The sequence below is a fragment of the Ceratotherium simum genome, chromosome 24 (genome assembly GCF_057802395.1).
Source record: "Ceratotherium simum simum isolate JZ-2026a chromosome 24, ASM5780239v1, whole genome shotgun sequence".
Classification (NCBI taxonomy): Eukaryota; Metazoa; Chordata; class Mammalia; order Perissodactyla; family Rhinocerotidae; genus Ceratotherium; species Ceratotherium simum.
Window position 1 is genome coordinate 39,631,035 of NC_141923.1, and position 24,486 is coordinate 39,655,520.

General features: G+C 36.9%; 1 protein-coding gene across 3 annotated transcripts in view; it reads left to right on the plus strand.

Annotated features, from left to right (window-relative positions):
• Positions 1-15,146, plus strand: part of KCNH5 (potassium voltage-gated channel subfamily H member 5) — a 324,653-nt gene extending 309,507 nt beyond the window's left edge. For all 3 annotated transcript variants that reach the window (XM_004426224.2, XM_087448404.1, XM_087448402.1), the window contains one exon: positions 3,428-15,146. In XM_004426224.2, coding sequence (XP_004426281.1) covers positions 3,428-4,375 — 948 coding nt within the window. In that variant the 3' untranslated portion in view covers positions 4,376-15,146. The remainder of the gene's footprint in view (positions 1-3,427) is intronic.
• The last annotated feature ends 9,340 nt before the right edge of the window (positions 15,147-24,486 follow it).

Sequence of the window (24,486 nt, forward strand, 5' to 3'; positions counted from 1 at the left end):
CTCAGCAAACACAGAGCTTCAATCGTTTGTTCAGTTCCCTGTTTTCAGAGATGGTTCTCCACGGCAACTGCTCTCCGAAGGGTTACCTGTTAGTGTGAAACTGCTGTACCACTGCCTACTTCACCCATCCAGATTTTCACAAGGGAGGAGGAAGTGTCAGAGCTACCCTGAGGAGCTGCAGCAGGTGTAATGGTTAAGACTGTGGAATCTGACTACTTGGATTTGTATCCTGGACACTCACTAGTTGTGTGACCTAAGGAGGACCGCTTAAACTCTCTGTGCCCGTTTGCTCTTCTGTAACGTGAGACTAATAGGACCTCTCTCACTGAGAAACTATGATAGTTAAATGAGATAGCACTTGTGTGGAAGTGACCTCCTTGCTATGTGCAAACTTTTTATAACTATTTTTCAATAAGTCATAAATTTCTGTTCTGCAGTCAAAATAAATAAATAAATTTAGTCTTACTCAGTAAGCTCCATGTAATCCAGTAATTTCTTTACAAGTTGCCTCTCGCTTAAAAGCCTGGTCACGGTCGGTAGTTGATCAAATCCAAGTGTTAGCTGTTTGCAGTTAGGCTCCAGTTCAAGTTCCGCAGCTTGGGAGGGAAATTGCCTCAGGACCTTCTTTTCCCAGCCCCTCTAAACCTCAAGGGAGCTGTGTCTACTATCACCTTAGCCCTTTCTCTCTGGATGGGGGAGATGGAGGGAAAGTAACAATGTGCAACGCTCTTAGGATTCTGGCCTCTAATATCCCAAACCTCTATTATTTCTCTTCGTACATCTTCTTGGAGGCAAAATATGCCAACCGAGTTCTATCTCGTTTGTCCCCTGGTGCAGACTGGCAGCCTGGCCCTGTGACAGGACTCTTTTTGTATTAAGGAGTTTGGCATTTGGAGTCTTTGTTCTCAGCTTAACAGTAGCAGTCCAAACCCCTTTGTTTGTTCTTGCTTGGTGGGGAGGGGCCAGCTGGCGGTCTGGAAGCTGGAAAAGGCCTTTTTCATTGACGTTTTACGTGGGCATATTACACTCTTAAATCACTAAGCATCCCAAACTTGGTAAGCACAAAATAATTATAAGCAATTATTAGCCATTATAGTGAAAATTTAAAACATAAAGCTCTGGCCTAAGATGCCCACAAATTCTCAGTCTCTAGGAACTCCAAATCTTTCATAAACTGTGACCTTCACGTGGCAGTACATGTGGACGTTACAGAGATAGTAATATCCTTGTCTATTACAGGCCAACAGGGCTGCCAAACTTAGCAAATAAAAATACAGGACACTCAGTTAAATTTAAATTTCAAGTAAACAATGAGTACTTTTTTAAGTATAAATATGTCCCATTCAGATAAATAATGTATGATTTTTTAGTTTAAGTATGTTCTAAATATTGCATGGATGTCCTGCATTTTATCTGACGTCCCCATGTGCCAAGCACCTGCCCTCCTCCACTGATAATTTGAAATAGATCCCTTTTTCCCAAATGTGAAGACTACTCTCCGTTACCACATTGCACCAAGGCTATTTCTATCCAAGGCTAAGTAACTACCTTTAAGAAAACAAACAAAAAAGGTGAGAGTTGAGTATGAAGGAGGACGTGGACAAAGGTCTACATTAGTCGCCTCATGTCAGTTCATAGAACCAACGTGACTTCCTTTTCAATGAAAGGGGATGAAATAGGACTATAGTATCTGTGTTTCCGTGTTTGGATCTATCCGGTCCCAGAGAGTGTTAATATCTTAAAGACTTAATACAAGCCCTGTTTACTTAGGAAGCATAAAAAATATGTCAACCCTTTGAAAGACTTCTAATTAAACTGCTGGAGCTTTTATGTCAGTCTTCGAGATTAGTATTACATCTTTTAAAAAGATCTAATTTCATGTGCCACTAGAGAAAGAAAAATAGGCTGGTCTTTACAGACAGTTATTGAACTTAGAGAATATTTATGTTAAAATACAAATTATTACCACTTGATAAGCTGTATTTAGTGCATCAATCTCAATTTAGAAAATGTGCTCTTAGTTAGATGGAGGATTGCTATCTCTCTGCCTTTTGTGTTAACAGTGGCTATCATTAGTATTAGTTTCTGGTATAAAATCAATGACTATATGTTACTCTTGAAGCTGCTGAATCTTCAAGAAGTGATGAAAATGGTTTCAAATAGAAAATATTTTATGAGAGTTCAAGGGAGAGAACGAACATATTTCGAGTGTCGATTATATGCCAGGGACTGTGTACTTCACGTATATTTCTAAATTAACCAAAAACTTAATGAGAGAAAGATGGAGGTAAGTAATTTTGCTAGCCTCATAACGTTCTCTGATTCTGAAAGCATGTTCTCTAATATGCCTTCTTTTTGAATTTTCCTCACAGCCTTCACCTGCAGTTATTTCATTCTTCAGAAGGACTCTGGGCAAAAATCTCATGGCTATTAAATTCACTTCTAACTCTGATAATATAAGTGGTAATTTATTATATAGTTAACACTTTTTATTTCTCTTGATGGAGTTATAAGTTCCCAATATTATTTTCAAAATGCATTTTTAATAAAATTATGCCTATTTCTGGATACCCATCTAACATCACATGCACTATGTATTTAATCCTATATTTAAAATTTAAAGAATATTGGAATTTGAAGCGTCCACCCTCCCACTCAGTGAAAGAATTACATGGAAAATATCCTTAATTCTCTTTGAGTATTTTAGCGGTGTGAGGCTTATGAGTTTCTGAGGCAGTTTATTCAGTTAATAGACAGCACTTGGAAATGAAGTGTATATTGAGCTAGTATTTGCCTCCCAGAAACTATTCCTTATCGATCCTACTTCTGCCCTCCAGAGCCACTTGAGTACACTTAATCCCTCCTCCCAGCCGGCCCAGGTGCTATGTTGGTAGACTGTCTATAACTTTTCAGTGCTTTTATAGCCTAGAACTCTTACTATTTGACCTCTAAATAGAAGATGGTATTAAAAATGGTTTTACATCATGGTTATATACAAAAGGAAAACATACAAAAAATAGTAATGCATTATAAGGAAATTTAAGAGATAAATATGTATTTCCTTACACATATGTGTATACACACATATACACATACTAACATATATTTATATTTACATAATTGTATATTTTCTATTAAATGGGAACATAAACTAGAAAGCGAGTGCCTCTATTCAGTTGTCTCTACTACATTCCGCCTCTGATATACAAAAGAGTAGAACTAAGGAAGTTTAGTCTATGTTCCTATGTTGGGTTTTAAGTATATTGCATCTATTCAATGACATTGGAATATTTTTCCCTTCAGAAATGATCTCACCCTATGTTCAAGGGTTTCCTCTGTAAAACAAAGTACATCCGGTATCATGGCACACAGTTATAAATTCATCTGTTTTTATAATTACATTTTTCAATCTCTCTCCCCCTCCCAGATCATCTTCCGTAAAATCAGTGATGTGAAGAAAGAGGAGGAGGAGCGTCTCAGGCAGAAGAATGAGGTCACCCTCAGCATCCCCGTGGACCACCCGGTCAGAAAGCTCTTCCAGAAGTTCAAGCAGCAGAAGGAGCTGCGGAATCAGGGATCAATGCAGAGTGACCCCGAGCGGAACCAGATCCAGGCGGAAAGCCGCTCCTTACAGAACGGAGCCTCCATCACCGGCACCAGTGTGGTCACCGTGTCACAGATCACACCCATTCAGACATCCCTGGCCTACGTGAAAACCAGTGAGTCCCTCAAGCAGAACAACCGCGATGCCATGGAACTCAAGCCCAACGGCGGTGCTGACCCCAAATGTCTCAAAGTCAACAGCCCGATCAGAATGAAGAATGGAAATGGGAAGGGGTGGCTGCGACTCAAGAATACCATGGGAGCCCCCGAGGAGAAGAAGGAAGACTGGAATAATGTCACTAAAGCCGAGTCGATGGGGCTACTGTCAGAGGACCCCAAGGGCAGCGATTCCGAGAACAGTGTGACCAAAAACCCGTTAAGGAAAACAGATTCTTGTGACAGTGGGATTACAAAAAGTGACCTTCGTTTGGATAAGGCTGGGGAGGCGCGAAGTCCGCTGGAGCACAGCCCCATTCAGGCTGATGCCAAGCACCCCTTTTATCCCATCCCCGAGCAGGCCTTACAGACCACACTGCAGGAAGTCAAACACGAACTCAAAGAGGACATCCAGCTGCTGAGCTGCAGAATGACTGCCCTGGAGAAGCAGGTGGCAGAAATTTTAAAAATACTCTCAGAAAAAAGCATGCCCCAGACCTCTTCTCCCAAATCCCAAATGCCGCTCCAAGTACCTCCCCAAATACCATGTCAGGATATTTTTAGTGTTTCAAGGCCTGAGTCACCTGAATCTGACAAAGAGGAAATCCACTTTTAATATATATACATATATATTTGTTAATATATTAAAAACAGTATATACATCTATATACATATGTGTGTATATATAGTATATACGTATATATATTTTCACTTGCTTTCAATATGATGAACACACTATGGATTTTGATATGTAAATATTGCATGTCCAGCTGGATTCTGGCCTGCCAAAGAAGATAATTATTAAAAACGTAGATATTGCTTGTATATTATGCAGTTGACTGCATGCACACTTTACATTTATTTATAATCTCTATTCTATAACAAAAAAAAGGTATGATTTTTGTTAACCAAGGCAATGTAATATTTGAAGAATCAGGGTCCAACCTGCCAATGTTGCCATGACAAATTTGATCTCAGGCTGAGTATATTGACTCTCATTCCTCACTGTTCTTTAAGTTAGAGTTATTGATTAATGCCAAGGAAGAGTTCAACCTTTTAAACTGTTAGTACCATTTTATGATCTCTTTCCATAGGGTATTTTTTTGTGACTTAGGTTATTTTCCTCAACAGGTGGTGTTTGCTCCATTTAAATGACTGTTTTGTTGCCTAAGTCAGATAGCAATGTGGGATATTGAGAATTTATTCCTATGGGTTTTGTGCATGAATTGCATTTTAGCTCAACTATACCTCCTCTTTTTTAACATTGTACTTAGATAGTAATCATTAACTCTTATGTAAGGATATCCCTACTCCCTCCGTCTTGGAGAACAGCTACCATCTTGTAAGCTGATTTTATCACCCCCATAAATACTAAACTATTAATATAGTGTGTATTATTATAGAAATACTGCACCACAGGGTAAAAGGGCCTTTTCACAATTCATCTTAGAGATGCTGATTTTCCAAAGGTGTTGAATGTTCTAAATTTGTGTTTTTAAAACTTGTTCAAGGGTGAAGTTGAAAGGCTCTTAGCAAAGAAACACAAACAAAAGAACCGTTTAAGAATCATATCAAAATTTTAACTATAATGATATAAAATAAAAAAGAATGTAAACAGACAAGTTTTTGTAGCATATCTCTAACTTAGAAAGAATGAAACACAGGTATGAAATTGTTCACACATGATGCTTACTGTTTGTAGAGATAACACATGAAATGTGGTTATGAAAAAACAACTAAGAAGATATTAAGTTGCTCAACTCAGATAACTGCTTTTCTATAATTTTATTCTGGTTACAATTTTCTAAAGCTTTTTTGCACACGGTTCTACTGCTGGACTTCTGCTGAGTTGATACAATAGACTACTGTGGCTCAGGCAGATCCACTTATGATAGGGGGGTACTAAAGACTGAATTCAGAGTCTTTTGGGTCACAAATCCTCTTCCTAGAAAGTGCCTATTATCAACTAAAAAAAAGTCACAAAGAGTTGTGTATAGCTAGTCCCTTAAGTAATATGTATTGAGAATAAAATACACATTCATTTGTAAAAACCCAGAAGAATTTATTTCTTTTGACTAAAGCAAATTTTATGAAGTTGATCAGAGAGGCATACTTTTAAATTGGTGCATGCATGGCATTTAATAGTGGGAGCAGGGCAGTTAATGTTTGCATCAAGTTGAAAATATATACCAGTAATTTGTACATTATTCGACCATCTGTACATACATGTTAACAACATACACAAGGTGATAGCAAAATCAAAGGAGATGTTTTGATCTATTGTACCCATTTTTATGAGCTTTTCTATCTCCCAGCATCCCCAAACAAAATCACCAGGACTGAAAGACAAGTTATCACAGTCAGATTGGAGAAGTGCAAAACAAAGTGATTTACAAAAACAGGTGATATTTTAGAATTTCTATTAGAACTTCTTCACATGCCCACAAGATGTGCCTCTTTAATCCAGGAGTCTCAGAACAGATGTTGTGTGCCACGGGTTCTGTTTTCCTTTCTTTGTGCCCGTAACTTCCATTACCCATGATGGAAGTTTTCAGGGAGCATGTCTCCATGCTATGCTACAGTAGCTACCTACCACAGGCGCAAGACAGTGAGATAATCACGGTGTAAGGAATCAGCCTTCAAATTGGGACTTCGTTGCTTTCATGTTGAGGGTGGTACCTTTTTCTTGACCTCTGACATGAATTGAATTTCAGGGTATTTTTCTATTTAACTGTGTATGAGATAAGCTTGGCTAAGCTATTAAAGGTGAATGAGTGGTAAAAATAATCTGAGTACAGAAATGGTTGGTTTAACTTTAGCCATGTGCTTCAAAAATAACAGTTGGTGTAAAGCTATAAGAGAATGACTGTGAAACAGCAGGGCAGTTTGAAGTTACAATCCATGCCTTTGCTTATAAGTAGCGCACATATTTGTTGTGTTCTCACATTGACTCAGTTTCACCTAATCGACCTACAATATTATTGTTCATATGTATGGGGAAGGAACATATGGTTTTGAACTACTCTGGGTTGTCACAAAGGGGGCAAATGTATCAATTGCTTATTTATGGTGCAGCTATCACAGTATTCTTTTCTAGCCACCTCTGTTCCTGTGTGCATGACTTGATGAGGTGCTGAATGCGCTCTGCTGTTTTCAGCAGGAATGCATGCGTTCAGCAAGCATTGTATATAGAATAATCTTTTAGGTTCCCAGATTCTGCAGTTCTTACCAGTCTAATTTGCTCAGATTTGAATGAAGGGTGAGCACTTGCTTTAATATGTGCAATAATGATACGATAGTGTTCTGTGTTGCCTCAACAAGCACACAGACAGTAGATTCTCTTTGGGGGACCAGATGACTGCATGTTTTATTCTTACACTGTATAGATGCTCTCAGTGCATCAAGAATAAAATTTTTATTATTATATTTCTGAATAATGTAATAATAGGAGTAAATAGATATGTATTTAAAATCCAAACATTTTCCAAAGCAACTTATACACCTTCAATATTTTTCTATGATATATAAGATCAGATGCTGTACCCTGGACAGGTGGTTATAATGTATTAGCAAAAGTCAAACAAAAATGGAAATATGAGCTGTGCATCATAACAGCAAGTTTTATCAGTTGTGTTAGGATATTATGGCATTGAAGGGGATCTAGTAGATAGAGGAGCTTATAATAAAGGCAAATAGGCTCACAAAAGGCAGATGACAATACCAAAGCTACTAGTGTTCCACATCAACACAAATAGTACTTAGAATGGTTCGGGCGTAGACTTTGAATAGAAACACATCCTTCATTGTTAAAATGGAAAATTTTTATTAAGCCACTGGTTTCATCTCACATGAAATATAGGAGTACAAATGTCCTAAGTATTCAGTTAAAAAAAATTATGTGGGTCAGAGCAAGAGAATTAGAAAATTGGGGGTTTTAAATGGTTCCTAAGAACAAATAGGTACTCCTGGAGTACCCAGCACTTTAATGGGAATATTATTATGACCGCTAACTGAAGTGTCATTTTGAAAACTAATGTTATTGGAGCCCAAATGCAAATCACAGCTTCTTTTAAAGTTAAGGAGATTTTTTTCACCCGTGAGTTCTGGCCCATTTGTGTTCTATTTTAAATAATTAAATTCTTTTAGAAAAAAAATTTTTTTTTTTAATTAGTCTTCAGAGCAGTTTTTCAACTGCTCCGAAGTTTTTTGAACTGCTCTACTGTTTTTGAAGTGTGCAGTGGCTGGTCCTAGCAAAATTATTTGTCATATTCCTAATGAATTCTACTATCTTGTATAATTTTTACCTTTTGAACTACTTTATCTGAGTCTCGTTTCCAAAATTTTATGTAGGTAATGAGAAAATTTGTCTAGAATGTACATATCATACATGGATAACTTTAAAATTTGATGTTTTGTAATTATGTGAATGTTATGTTTTAATACTTGGTTACATCTAAGAGTATTTCTCTTGTGATCTTGGCGGAAAGGGACAGAAGAAAGAACCGTCTTTTGGAAAACACCCTAGGATGAGTATCTGAGCTCTGTCTCGGATTCTAATTCTAGCTTTTCCACAGTTGCAGTGTAACTTTGGGCAAGTTAACTGTTTTTTGGTGTGTCCAGGGCTTCAATTTTCCTACCGATAAATAAAAACATAAAGATAAGAGCTGCTCCCTTCTTAGAGCAAGATGATGTTAGGTCAGTGGAAAATCATCTTTCTCTCAGATGAAAATTGCATTATAGGACAAATTGTCATTTTTTTTCTTTCTTTCATAGGAGATCAGCCGAGATGTGCTCTCTAAATATTCTTCTGTATTTTAGAGATTTTTCTAGTCAGAGGTTGGTGGAGAAAGACATGGGTGGCTAAATAATTGTTAGTCAGTGGCATGTTAGGTAGAAGACTTGAAAATCCTCTGGGAACTTAGAACTGCTACTCAAATAAGCATAGGAAGAATGAAGGCCTTTGGGGGGAAAGAAGAGAGAAAGAAGAGAAAAAGACACGTATATTTTATGATTTTTTGTATTACATTTAATCACCTTGCTCAGCAGAAATTCTCAATTTTGTGAGAAAAAATAAACAAATTGGTGATTATTCAAGGTAGAGAGCAGTTCACCTTCCAACTTTTTACATAAAAATAATCATGACACTCAAGATATATGGCTCCACATGGGCAGATGTTCTTATAACAAAATTCTTAACTGTAAAAGAATCCTTTCCAATGACCAATTGATTTTTCAATGTATCTCTTGAACTGGAAAAAAAAACCACGATAAAAAAAGGAAAATCCTTTGAATGACATTGAAAAACCACTCATGTTATTGTGTCCTAAGTGAGAGTATTTTAATTTAAGAAGTTGTAATATGTGATCAGTAATATTGATAATTCAAGGAAGCCACTTCTAGCATGTAAATGTTTTATTCTTGAAAATGGGATTCCTTTTGTTAATATTTGTTCATTCTGCAAAGACAGTCTTGTACCCTAAGGGGTACACTCAAGCCTGCACTCACTACATTTACGGTGACCCTTTGGGTAAAGAAAATAACAAGAAGGCATAGAAGCAAAGGGGAACATTTTATGTGACAAGAGATATTTAGATCTCTTATTGGGTTTTCTAATCTTTCCTGATTTTCTAATGCCTGATATATTCGAGAAGAAGAATTAAAGGAGGTTTAAGGGATCCATCATCATTAATCACAACTTTTTAGTATCCATTGTAATCCTTTCCATTTATTTTCTAAATGGCCAGTAACATTTATATTTTTATCCACTGTGATAGGCTGGTGGCATTCCAACTCACAGTTGCATTACATATATATCTACACATATGTGAATAAATATTTTCAATCAATTCACTCTCAGTGTAAACTTTGTACTTACAGCCTAAATGTTGTTAGCAGCTTAGATAATAAAAACTCTTACAACTAATAAATTAGTCTTACAATTAATAAATAATAAATGGCATGACATTTATTATTTTTTTAGAGGGTTGATAGAAATCCATTTGACATAGGAAATATTCATCTTGTCTTAGTCCAGAAAAACACATTGAGAGGTGATGTATGAGGGGCTATGCAATCAGAACAAAAACAGAGTCAGGTTTTAAATAAAACCACTGAAAATTCAGAGTAAGTCAGATTAGTGGTGCCAGGCTACATAGAGACCAAATCCGAATTTGTGTTTCAATGTTGGGAACAAATCTATAAAGAGGAGCATAATGGAGGTCGCAATTTAGACACCTGGAGATCTAAGCATGATCATTGGCAATACTTATGGGTGCAATCAGATCAACTCTGGTGAGTTTATATAAAATATTTTTTTATTGTCTTCCCTTATCTTTACTGATGTGCATTGCTTTACATTGCTTTTATTGACTGCTCTGTATAAGTAAGTATGTGCAGCCATCCCAATCAGAATGTTTGTCTAAGTCATCAAAAAAAAGTGTGGCTGGGGCAACAGCTACAAGCATTTGAACAGAAACAGAACCGTAACATCCACATTTCTGCAGTTATAGCTTCTTTTTCTCACTGGCTCATCACCAGGCAAAACAAAAGGACACATTCAGATGCATTTCCAAGTGTCAAAAAAATCTTTAAATATTAAATAACGTGAATTACTAAACAATGAAATCCTAGGACTTGAGCGAGCAGTAAATTCAGTCATACATTGCATACATTCTTCTTTAGTATCAGCTTTTCTCATCCTTAAGTAAAAGAGTGCTTATGTGAGGTGTTTCTAGTACCCATATGAATTGTGACAACTGCAGTTTTAAAACGAAGACAGAACCACTCTCATTAAAAGAGATACGTGTTCGAGTTTTCCACACTGCTTTCCCGTGAAATTCAGATCTTCTGTAAAATATTTTTCCCAAACTTTATTTTCAGAGAATCATCACCCACAAGCTTAATATTAATTAATATTTGTATTCTTTCTTTTTGGCATTTGCCATTCACCTTTTCTTTCTTCCTCTACAAAGGTGTCTATTAATTTTTCACAAATTTACAGGTCTTTTATTTCCTGGATTTTACCCAACTTTTCTCATTTAGAGTTTTTCTAGAACTAGAGAATTAGATGCTAAAAATAATAACTTTGCTAGTAATTCTCATACTGGAAATGCGAGTTATTCAGTATGTTTAACATTTAAAAATCAATAGACTTTTCTTATATTAGGATCAAATTCTTATTCCGAGTTTCAGCGGTTTTGTTTTCCATCCTTGATTCCTTTTTCCCCTAAACTAAAAAAAAAACTTAAAAATAAAAATTATTTTTGACCTCAGGTCCTTTTCTACCTTGGAAATAGTGAAGATAAACATTTACAAAATTATCAGTTTGATCTTCTTTTTGTTTTCATGTTGGAAAATTTAATTTATAATTCTCATAATTTTGAAAATATCTGGTAAGATTTCCAAATGTTATAGTGAAAATCACTTTGTGGCCATAAAGTATGTGAAAATAAGAAGTTCTAAAAAAAGAACATTCTTTATGAACAAAGGAATTAGTAGAATTACAATGCCTAATTTTATCCAGTAAATCAATTTGTTAAAAAGTGTCAGTGTTAATTATTAGTAATAAGTTAAATCTTCAAAGCATTTTATGTAAAATAATTGGTTCTCAGCTATCCAGTGAGGCAGAAAATATCTCTTACCCAAGTCCAAAAGCCACTGAAACACTGGAATTCTACTACCATGTCTTCCTTGTCCTTCTCCACCTCTCAAAATACTTGGGGGTATACACAAACACACACAACCAAACAAATTATCGTCTATGTAGCGGAAGGCAGCTAATTTTTCATCTTTTGTAGAGTATTTAAATTTATTAAACTGCATGATGGAGTTTGGGAGTGTTTGAGAAATTAAGTAAAGAGAAAATAGGTAAACATTTGTGTTGACATACTTGTTTAAGTGGTACTAGAATTTGTAGTTGGTCCTAGATTCTAATTAAAATTCTGAGTCATGTTATGTAGGGAAGGAGGACACGAGTTAGAATTATTTTAATGCTTACTATGTGCCAGATGTTGTAAGAGTATTGGTCTGTATTCTAACTTGAGATTTTCTATCCTTTAATTTTTATGATGAGACCAATGTGTTTGGATGCTTCTGAGGGTCAGGACCATTGAGGATTTGGACTGGGAATCAGGAAGATGAAGGCAAAGGTTGAGAGAAGACTGAGTGGAATATCTCTTCTTTACCTTCAGGCTTAGAAGCTATGTAAGTTAACTAAGCTTATATTTATTGAGTGCTCACCCTCTATTTATACTAAGCACTTTATTTAGATTATCAAACTTAATTTTTGCAGCAACCCTCTGAGGGAATAGATTAAGGACCTTGTCAGGATAGCATAGCTATTGAGGAGTAAAGTTGAGATTCTGACACAGGCGGTCAAATCCTAAAGAGACAACTTCATCTTATAGAATACTGGCATTCCAACCACAAAGTTCAAGTCTTTCAAGATATGTACTTCTAAAGGTTCCTGAAATTAAAATAATTTTTTTAAACCTCACTTCATAGTATAAATGTAAATGTTTGAATTTTCATGGTAGGTTAGAGTAAATGACAGGAGTTGAAGTCAATTGTTTAGCACAAGGTGCCCCATCCTGATAATGGAATTTTCCTTCACTTCTCCCAAAGGAGAGACATCAGTGGGGGTAAATTGCCAAATGTAGTTATAAGTAAGAGGCAAGTTATAGTCACTAGTATCGACATTTCCTTTTCCAATTGAATTTCAACCTCAAGAGGTAATGCATCAGTCAAAGAAAGCAAGAGACATTGAGGATTTTTTTCTATAATTTCTCTTCATTTTTAACATTGGGATTTGGATGAGACTCCAGAAAGATTTTATCTTTAAATTTTACTTTTTGACCCACTGAGTTTTAAGTAGATTGTGTGGATCTTTTATTGATTACAGTGACGTTGGCTTCCTGGCCAAATCACTATTAAATGCATTATCCAAATGAACTATTTTGGTTTAGAATGGCAATTTGTGTTATTTCCAAATTTAATAAGCCCATTTTATGTATATTTACTTCAGAGAGTTTAAATAATTTTCTCTAATAAAAATGTTAATTTTATGGACGTGATATATTTGTTCTGCGCTTTGAATTTTTATTTTTTTTAAGGTAATGTCTTATAAGATGAGAAATAAAAACAAGGTATTACAGCATTACACACTGGAATCCTCAGCCCAAACCATCTTGTTTTCACTTTGATAATAACATAGTCAGAGATAACCATGGAAAAGGCCATTCTACTTTTTTCATAACAACTGTGGAGGACCCCAGTGGCACTATACAAAGCTTTTTATAGTTAGCTCACTTTCATCCTTGGCTTTTATATTATCACTACATTATTATTTAAATGAGGTCATGACTTGTACTACATCTAAAGGCACTTGGTCAAAGAACAATTTACCTAAAAATGCAGCTTTTGGCCAGAGTTGTAACTGAGGAAAAGGAAAGAGAGGGATAGGGATAGCAGTTGCTTCTCTTAATGTGTTTTCTGTGTGTGATGCTTTTTAATAGTTTTTATTTATTTGTTTATTTTTGAGATAACACATTGTCATTACCATTGTTAAGGTTTTAATGAAACATTAGGAAACAGTTTGAAAGCTTGTCAAATGTTAGGGCTTTAAAAAAATATGTATATACAAATGAGTGCTCCCCCACCAACTGAGTTTAGAACCTCTAGTTCTGACCTAGAAGCCCAAGCCCGTAAGCACTTGGCTGGTTGGGCTATACCTTCATGGGGTAAAGCCAAGAGGATCTGACCACTCTCTCATTCATGCAGAATCACTGACTGTTGAATGACCAGACCAGTGAAGGCCAAAATATCCACACTGATTTTGAGTAAATCAGATTGAGTGTTCATAGTAACTAATTTAAGTAATTCATTGTCGAATATTTTATCCTCCTTCTCTGCTAAATTATCTTTGATAACATGAAGTTTAATCTTTCCCTTTCATGGTCAGACTCTCTATTGAGTTAGGGAGATTGGACTTTGTGACTAAAGCAACATAAAGATTGTTGTTGATCACAGAGCTGTTGGTATCATGAATGTCCCATTGCTCCTCAAATTTTCCAACTAAAGTATGGTGGAAAAGAATCCTGATGAGGCCAAGATTGAGCAAACAGAAAGAATAGCTAGCAAACTATGCAAAAATCACAATAAAAAGTCATTTTGAATTTCATGTCAAAGAAAGTTTGATAGATCTGAGTCTTTAATATTGGCATATTTTGTCTCAGCCATGCATTGTCAGTTTATACAAAAGCCAAATGTACTTTCGTTTAAAATCAAGATTATTTAACATATACCATATTCGGAAAAATAGTGAGTAGGATTGTTTTTTTGATCTCTGCGGGAATGTTTCATGTTGTGATTTTCAAGATTCTTTTTCAGAGAGGGTATAAATATAGTGTTTACATCTCATTTTTGTTGGCAGCACTGGCATTTTCATTGAGCAGTCATTTTCCACCTTAGAACTTATTCTGAGTTAAAGCAAGACAGAACACGCATTTCATATTAGGAACAAAATGATTATTACCATGTTGAAACTGGAAACCAGTTTAGAACGATTTCTATCCTGAAACATCCACTATACTTTATTGAGAAAGCAATGACTCCTAGAAGTGCTTGGTACTCAGACAACGCAAATTAAAATGAGCATGGTTATGGTATATTGAAACTATAGATTTCTTTTTATTTGATGTTCTAGTGACTTTGTTTACACTAGCTGCAGCATTTTGTATGCTATAATGCAAATTCCTGACAATAACACTAATGTTACTGTGGGAATTTATTTTTGCAAATTTGTAAAAGTTTTTGCCACTGCAACCGTATTTGTGAGAAAGTTGGGTATTAAAAATGCCTCTCTCTATACAGGTTAATTCACTGGAAACAATTGATTCATATATTGGCCAAGGAAACAATGCAAAAACTTCATGTGATGTTTTTAATACCATTGTGCTAAGCAGTAGTTGTTTGCTCTTTTCAAAATCTAATTCATGCTTAGCAGATCATTTTTTCTACTTAAACAAAGGTATTGTGGTGTGTAATGTAGAAATTTTGTATGTATTGTCGACCTATCACCTGATTGCTGAGAAGATGTGTGAAAATATTTTAACTCTGTGACTTTAGGGTCAATTCTGGAATACTTGTGATCAAAGTTTGGTTGCTTCTGGGAGTTTGTGGTGATTATCACTTTATTTAAAATTTGTTCTCAAGAAATAATCATTTTAAAAAGTGAATTGGCAGGTGGAGGTTTCTAACCCAAAAGACTTCTGGGTTTCAGCACAATAAACTGTATTTCATCAGGGAGGATTAACTTTGATTTTTTTTCACACTTTATTTAAATGTGAATATTTTTTCATGATACAGAATAAAATGTGCATTTTATGGAACTTGTTTGAATTGAGTCTTTGTTGAAAATTATTGTTTGGAATTTGGTTTAAAAATAAAAGCTCCTTATTACAAAAACACGAAGCAGTAGGTTCAGAGGAAACAAACTTTTGATATATTAGCTTTGATAATGTTATTTTAAACTTTTGTAATCCTTTTCCTCTGCTAAATTGTGCTGTGATGGTATAAGTAACAAAATTAAAGGTAGTTATATTGGAAGTTAAAAGTCTAAGCCCCAGCAGTATATTAGTTTGAATTAAAAGATTTCTCTGTTTCATGAAAGATAGATAATGATAAAATCTAGATCAAATTTTGGAGAAAATTTTATCTTAAAATGGGAATTCTTTTAATGTTTCTTCATTCTATCAATCTAATAAAAATGTTACTATTTTCCTAACATTTTGAGTTTATCCCAGTCGGTGAAATTTAGAAGCATAAGGGCAGAATGCACATGGAATGATAAAATACTTTCTCTCATTTTTTGGAAAAAAATCATAAATGGTTTTCCCACTAGCCCTTGAGGCATTAAAAGCAAGAGCTGAATATGTGATAGAGGAAGACTGTTATATGAGAACTGCAGATTTTTTCTAATTAAAGAAATATAAGTTTAAGGGATGCATTTTTGGACATCGCTGAAGAGTTATTTGTACTCATTGCTTTTGTGTGCAATATAACATTTTGATTGGAGGACAACTAAATAAAGCTTGTCTTTGCTAAGGGTGTATTAGGGTGTGTTTATAGAGGATAGAGATTCTAGAGTCAGCTCTCATTTATACAGGACTCAGACACAATCACACACAACTAAATGGATCATCCAAGTAGTGGCGTGCTGTCTACGCAAATTATCCATAATCAGCACTTCCTCCACTCTTTGCCCTCTTTTTCTCTTCTTTCTTTTTACACACACCCCCCCCCCACAATAAATTACAATCGTTCCTTCTAAGTTCTGTGGTAATAACTCAATTGAGAAAGATACCAATTTTCAAAACGTGATAAAACATATTATAGATTTGTATGAGTATAATACCATTAAAAGGAGGATGAGACAAATTTCTGTCCCATGAGATATTTTCTCCTGAGAGTGTGAAGAAGAATAGAATATGCTTGAATCTTCCAGTCCTCAATCTTCCTGTATCAGTATGCTTCTACTCCCAACCAGCAAGAAGGATTTTGCTTTCTGTAAGATTGTTGAAAACACCCAGTTTGCCTATATCAAGTGAGATCCATTTTGCTTAATCTAGGCAAATAAGTATAAAGTGCTTGAGTTGGATTAAATATTAATCCAACAATTAAATATTAAATAAAGATGTGCCCAATGTGAACAACCCAGAACCAACATTTGACAGCTGGAAGGGATTTGGGAGGTGAATCAGCACCACACCTACTTTGAGAAATGAAGAAACCAAGAATTGGAGAGGGTAAGCAAATCTCCAAAGCTATATGTGTAGTTAGCAGAGGAGATGGAATTAAAATTCAATTGTCTTGATTCCAAGTCCAATGTTTTTTCCACTGTATCACATTGCTGTCTGGGATTTCCAGTGTTAACATACACATACACACACGCACATGTGCCCGTGTGCATTTCAGCTAATGCTACTGAAAATGTTAGTCTCATCTTTGAGTATTGCTGAAAGAACAGTTGTGTGTCCAACTATGCTATTTACATAGTGTGTGTCCTTATATTTCAGTTTTCTTAAGTTAAAAAAACAGTGTCTCACAAAAAGTGTACTCTCCCTTTCATATAAAGATTATCTGGTATCCTACAATCATGATACTCTCTGCATACCTAAGAGCTTTAGAATCTGAACTAAATAGATTATCAGTTTGTTGTTACCTGGCTAAGGCTGCACGACTGGGTAAGAGTTTAAGAAGACTGAGAAACGATTGGCTGGATGTGACCACCCCAGATCACTGTGTGAGGAGCAGAATCTGGAACTTCTGGGTCTTGCCTCCTGTGGGCCCATATGGGTGCATTAGACACCACTTTCCATCTTGCCTGATTCCACTGTCTTCCGGTGCCCAGACTTAAGTCTTTAAGCATATGTGTGTGTGTGTGTGTGTGTATGTATGTGTGCTTGGGGAGGAAATCTTCCTTGGTTCTTAAAATTCACTGGGATTATTCTCATGAAAAGGGAAAATACGTGTCTATGATCACGGTTTATAAATGTTTCACTATGGTCAGCAGCTGATGGAGAAGGGCTGGCATCTTGTCACCTGGAGTCATTCAATCCATCAACAAACATTGCTTCCGTGTGTGAGATGGTGACCATGCTGACCAAATTCAGCCGCACCCAAAGTGTGGACCTTCAGGTTGTCTTCCACAATTGTAAATATCCTGTTCTAACACCATCAGCAAGATTCTGTTCAAATTCCTCATTGCTAATGACCTTTGAGCTATTTAATTTACCGATTGGATTGGCAGGAGCGCCAGGAACAATACCGGGGTTTTAGGGAGGGGGAAGAATTTCAGCTCTCACGCCTTCTTTAAATTTCCATGATCTCCACTCTTAACACCCTCCCCCCAAATCTTAACAACTAGGGCAAGGAGTGAAGGGAGCAGATTTTCAGAATCCTAGTTCTTTCACCCTTGCACGCATACACTATCTTCTGTTCACTGTAGTTTTCCATTGAACTCTAGGCACGGGGAGGAGCAGAAACGCTCTGCAGGTGACCTTTGTGGCTTTGTGGCTCCCTGCCTGCCTAAGGAAGAAAGGAAGGACTAAAGCAAGACATCCCACCATCATTACTAAACCCTCTCAAAGAAGAGTCTGAGAGGAGGGAGGGCTGGGAGGGGCTTTGCCTTTCAACACATCAGTAGCAGATAAGACCCTTCTGTGCTGGTGGAGTTGTCAGGAGCCTCTCTCCTCTTCCTTTCCTCTGCTGGTGGGCAGTTTATTCTTTGTGGAGCCTAAAGTAGGTTGGGACAGCATCAAATGAGGTAATAGCAGTGACAGTGCTTTGAAAAATGTAATAGGTTATACAAAACTTGAGGTTCATTGGTTTTCCCGGTAGTCAAGGGTAGATTCTAGAGCTTGTTGAGAAGAAGCCATAAATATTAATAACATACATTCACATCCACGTTCTAGTGAAGGTCCAGGTTTCTTTCACTTATTTATAGAGGCAATCAGACAAGAGGGAAGTTTGGTTAGGCATGACCAGTAGCTAGAGTGCTTTTACTTCCCTGTTAAACCTCCTAAAGGCAAACACAAACCCCCCACACACCCTCTCCTGTCTCAGCCCTCCATTTCAGGAAATAAAATACGTTTTTTAAAAAACTTATTAACTTATGGGCTATATCATAAATATAGCCCTAGCTTCATCAATCTGAAATTCTCAAGAAAGCAGTACTAACTGCCTTTTTCACTTTCAGAGTTAGTTACAATATCTTATGAGATCTCTGTTACACAGATTAGGAATTAAATATCATTTCAGAGTTCTTTCTGATTTATGATTCAGAGCTATAAGATAAATTCCCAAGCTTAATGGTAAAGCAGTGGAGAGGCCTCTAGATGTTGCGTTAGTTTAGGAGTTGGCAATTTAAAGCGTTCATATAAAACGTAATCCAGGGACCAAATTTCACTACTGACAACTCCATCCTCCCTGCAGAGCCTCCCTTCACCACCTGAGGGGATGTCAGTACCTTTTGTAGAACTGCATCGGTTCTGTTTTTGCTGCTGTTAGTATTGTTTTACTTGAATTGACTTTGATATAGAATCAAGATTCTTACTATTTTGTATGTTGTATATAGATGGCTGGTCGGATAGATAGGTAGAATTATCTACTATTTGTCAGATGAGTCCTAGTTACTTTCACATATAATGCCCCTTAGAGAGACATGACCACAGCCTCTGGGTGACTAAGTGCCTTTTCTAAGCTCACATAGCTAGAAAGTATCAGAGAAAGTTTTCAAACCCAGAGCTCTGCCTGCAGATCAAATTTTTACTTGCCTCAAATTGTCTCTCGACATGCATTAATTTCCTGGTTTTCAGACCAGCACTTATAGAAATAAAATAAACGTTACAACTATTTTTGGGAGGACTCTTTGGTGGTCCAGGGTCTTCACAGAAAATTATTGTCTGATTACCTTTCAGGGTTTGGCCTTGTGCTGGAGTTCCTAAGGCAGGAAAAATGCCAAGGTTCACCTTCACGTATGGTCTACCTGTTCATAGAAAAGGAATATTGCAATTCATGGCATCACCTTAGTTTCTCCTTTGCACAATGATCTATGTGGGAAAGCCCCACAGGGGCATTGAGATCAGTGCAGGACACTCAGTGAGGTAGACATGAGCAACTTAAAGGAAAGGGCTGTGTGTTCTTCTTCCTTTATAGCTCCCTGCAGTGCTGAGCAGTGTGCACTGTACCTAGTACAGTTACTACAATTAGAAGTCTTGAAAGAATGCTTGGAGTAGTTCAGATCGACTCCTTTTAGACTCCTGTTTTGAAAAGCTTTAACACGGCTAACACATGCAAGAAAGATATACTTACCACTTGGTGTTCTCTTTGCGTTCAAGCTGAGTGAGACATCATAAATCACTTCCAACTATCTAAGAATGTATATTATAAGTCCTAAAATTCCATGCACTGCCTCGATATCTTTGTGCCTCATGGGGCTGCAAAGATCTAACTTCGAGTTCCCCTTTTCTTGCCAGATGTGCAACCCTCCTGGCCCCACTTAGCAGGAAAGGCTCCCCACTTGGCTAGTTCTCAATGAACCAGAACAGCTGCATTCCACCTGGTCCTCAACCTAGCACGATTTTACTTCCCTGCCAGTCCATGAATTTTTTCAAACAAACCAATCACATCCTCACGTGGGAAACAAGATTCACCCTTCCCTTTTGTTACGACAAAGCCTTTCCCCATAGCCTCTGCCTGTTCTGTTCCTGAATGCAACTCCAGGGTGTTGCATTGTCCTTCTCCCCAGACTGTGAGTGTATGTGACTAATACACTGCTGTCTATTTCATCTGTCCCGTGTTTGGTGTTGTGCATTTGACCATCTTGTACTACTTAGAATGGAGGATCCCTCCCATGCCAACAAGGTGAATAGGACACAGTTAGAACAGAATGTTAATTCACTTTATTGAAGAGAATTTTAATGTCTATCAGCTAATAGTGCTCATCAAAAGTAAGCACATTATGTCCCTTCTCACTTTGATGGTTTAATTAAATGACGATGTCTATATACAGTGGGCTTTTGTAGTCAAATGTGGTGATAAAATTTGGGTATAAATTTTGGATTTTGTCTCTTGACATGTACCTAATATTTCATAATAAAGGCAATTTGTTTAGCATGGATGAGAGTCAGCTGTGTAGTAAAAATCAGTCTCTTTTTATGCAGTTTGAATGTTTAAAACAAAGTCATTTTCCTCATTCACTCTTCTTGATGCTGGAGTTGTTGGTGCAATAAAACTGGAGTAATGATACTTGCTTTCTTGCAAATGCCTTCACTTTCCAAGACACTCACTTTGTATTTTTTAGGTATCAACAGATTTATAGTTATCTGGACAATTCAATGATGATGAGAGAAATTATACTTTTTCAAAGTTCTTACACAATCTGATCATTTAGACCATTAGTTCTCAACAGGGAGAAATTTTGCTCCCAGGGGAAATTTGTCAATTTCTGGGGCTATTTTTGATTATCTAACTGGGGCAGGAATGCTATGAGTGTGTACTGGGTAGGGACCATGGATGCTGCTAAACATCTTACATTGCCCCCACAATAACATGTTATCTAGCCCAGTATGTCTATAGTGTTGAGCTTGAGTGTGACATTGTGATCTATAACAAGAAATACATATTTGGTCTTCTCTGTTTCTGGCACAGAACTCCTAAGTAATGAGAAAGATTAAGGTGTCTTTTGTTGTGTTAATGAGGTAACTTTTGGACTGCACCTAAGGGTGCAGGCTGGTGGCCAGTGGAATCAGCCACGTGATTAGAGGGTTGGAACTTTCAATCCCATTCCCAGACCTCTGGGGCGGGGAGGGGAGTTGGAGATTGAGTTCACTTGCCAATGACCAAGGCTTTAATCAATCCTACCTAGGTAACAAAGCCTCCATAATACCCAAAAGGGCTGGGCTCAGAGAGCTTCTGGGTTGGGGAACATGTGGCAGTGCTGGGAGAGCGGTGCCGCCCGGAGAGGGGGTGGAAGCTCTGAGCCCTTTCCCCACACCTTGCCTTACGCATCTCTTCCATCTGGCTATTCCTGAGTTATATCTCTTTATAATAAACTAGTAATCTAGTAAGTAAAACATTTTTCTGAGTTCTGTGAGCTGCTCCAACAAGTTAATCAAACCCAAGGAGGAAGTCACGGGAACCTCTGGTATATAGCCAGTCCATCAGACGTACAGGTTACAACCTGGACTTGCAATTGGTATATGAAATGGAGGGCAATCTTCTGGGACTGGCCCCTTAGCCTGTGGAATCTGATGCTATCTCTAGGTAGCTAGTGTCAGAATTGAGTTGAATTGTAGGACACCTAGTTGGTGTTGGAGAATTGTTGGATGTGTGGGGAACCCTCCCCCCAACACAAACACACAGATACTCACAGAGTAATTGGTGATCATAAATCCTTTACTGAGAAATGCTGATTTAGACTATGTGGTGTGCTGCTTGCTCTTTTCAAATTACAAAAAAATCCTGTGGATCATTTGACCCACAATGAGGTCAGAAGTTGGCTTATTCAGAAAGCAGCCCTTGAGAACATTTCTAAAAATAGTCCCAAGCATGATAATAGAGCCCAGGGGCTAGGGAATAGCCCATCCAAGGTTTTCCACTCTTTCAGGCTGTATGTAATCTCTACACCCAACAGTCCCTGTCCTGTCTGAACAGAGCAGAATCATATTCTGCCATGATGGAATTGCAATTCTTAGTCCAATGCTATAACTTTCAGTTCAGTATATCTCTTACAGAATATTTGTATCTTTTTCATTTGATGTTTAAGTTTTCATGTATTTATACTGGGTTCTTTCAGTTGAAATTTGTATATTGAAAAAAAATAGATGAATTCCTAACTTTTATTTTGGAAGAAGAATTTGCTCAACAGTGAAATGACTCTTTTAAATAGCTCTGAAATTACAAATTAGCCTTTTTTTTGGTAGTACCTAGTACATGATAGCTTAAATTGTAGGGAATAGAATAAACATTGGCAAAAAGATCTTCTCTGGGCTCATTATGATCATTTAAAAGGAAGGCTCTATGGCTTAATTATGTTGGAATGCCTGCCGTTCCTTGCCCTCTTTCCCTTCTAAGTTGTACACAGCTCTGACTTATTCATTAAATGATCTTTGGAAGGAGAGTCTGGGCTTAGAGGCAGAGATATGGGCCTGGCTGTGCACATCAGTGAGAAAACGCATTGGGAGCCCTGCTCAGATTCGTGTTTCCATTACTACTATTACTGCAAATTCTAACCGAACATGTTGGCTCTTACATAATGACCACACATAACCATCACATTCATGTGAGTGGAAGAAGATTAGGAGACAATAAATAATCTTAACTGAATAGCCACCACTCTCATGTCTTTATGAATAAGGTGATTTCTGGAAGTATTTCTTGACTCAAGCAATTTTGCCTTCCTTAGCCCTGCTGGTGATTCACAGTGTGTTTACAAATGAGGTTTGCCTGTTATTGGAACATTGTTGCCAGGTATAGATCTATTGGAGAAGCTTTCATTAGAGAACGTTTATTGCCTCTTCACAAATAAATTTTTGAAGGGTAATTTAAATAGCATAAAATTCACTCATTATAAGTATACAATTCAATGATTTTTAGTAACTTTTTATAGGTGTACAATCATCACCATGATCCAGATCTAGAACATTTCCGTCACCCCAAAAATGTCTCTTGTGCCCATTTACGGTGAATAGTCACTAACACCCCAGGCTCAGCCAATCACTGATCTGCTTTCTGTTTCTATAGATTTGCCTTTACTAGAAATTTTATTTAAATAGAATCATACAATACGTAGGCTTTTATAGCTTTCACTGACAAAATGTTTTTGAGGTTAATCCATGTTGTTGCTTGTGTCAGTAGTTCATTTTTATTGCTGAGTTATATTTTAATGTACAGTTATATCCCACTTTGTTCACCCATTCACCACTTTATAGACATTTGTACTGTTTCCTTTTTTTGGTCATTATGAATAATGCTGCTCTAAACATTTGCATACGAGTCTTTGTGTGGACATACATTTTCATTTGTTGTGGGTAGATGCCTAGGAGTAGAATTACTGGGTCATATGGTAGGTGTAAGTTTAACTTTTTAAGAAAATACCAAACTGTTTTCAAAAGTTACTGTACCATTTCACATTCCCACCAGCAGTGTATATGATAGTTCCAGTTTCTCCACATCCCTGCCCACACCTAGTATTATCAATCATTTTGATTATTGCCATTCTAATGGGTCTATAGTGGTATCTCTTTGTAGTTTAAATGTATATTTCCCTAATGACTAATGATGTTAAGCATCTTTAATGTGCCCTTCCTATATCTTTGTTGGTGAAATATCTATTCAAATATATTTCATTAAGAAAACATTCAAATCTCTTATTTTTCCTTTGTCTCTTGGTGCCACTATATTCCAGCCTCATGGGATGACAATTAATTGATTTATGAGCTATAAGAGTGTTACTGAACACACACACAGGTTTGTTTACCCGATGCACAGGAAGGCCAAATCACCAAAATGTCAGGCTTGTAGCAAGGAAAGAGGTTTATTATCAAAAGGCAGCCAGATGAAGGTATGGGAGTTAAAACTCAGATCCACCCCCTCGAAGGGAAAAAGGCAGGGTTTTTTATCTGGGGTTTTAGGTAGGGGAGGGGGAGCATGTGCTAGGGTTTTAGGTTGGGGGGTAGCATGTGCCCGTGCTGACTGGTGTCTTCAGTGTGTGTTCAGTCTTAAAGATTGAATCTCTTTTTCCCTTGACCATCTGGTCTTTTCTGGTTAGTTTTCATCCTTGGCCTGCATTTAGCCTCATGAGGCTGAATCTCCTTTCTTCTTGATGTCTGGACCTTGACTTCTTTGTAAAAACAGCTCACTCATATACAAAGGAGGGATAGAAAGACCTGGTTAGTTTTAATTTTAAACAACAGTTAATTACGCTGAGTATGCAGAGCTGCAGTTAGCAAAGCTTATCTCAATTTTTTTCTCTAACTCATTCATTCTCGGTTTCAATAGCATACCATTTTGAGATATTTTAGTGAATTGATGGGAAGGAAACAGACACTAGCACTTTTGGGAAGTACTAACTTGAAGTTACAAAGCTACCTTAGTGCTTAATATGTTTGAACACTTCAAGGAACCCACTTAGACTATTTCGTAAATGCAGCTAATTGGTGCTAGAAA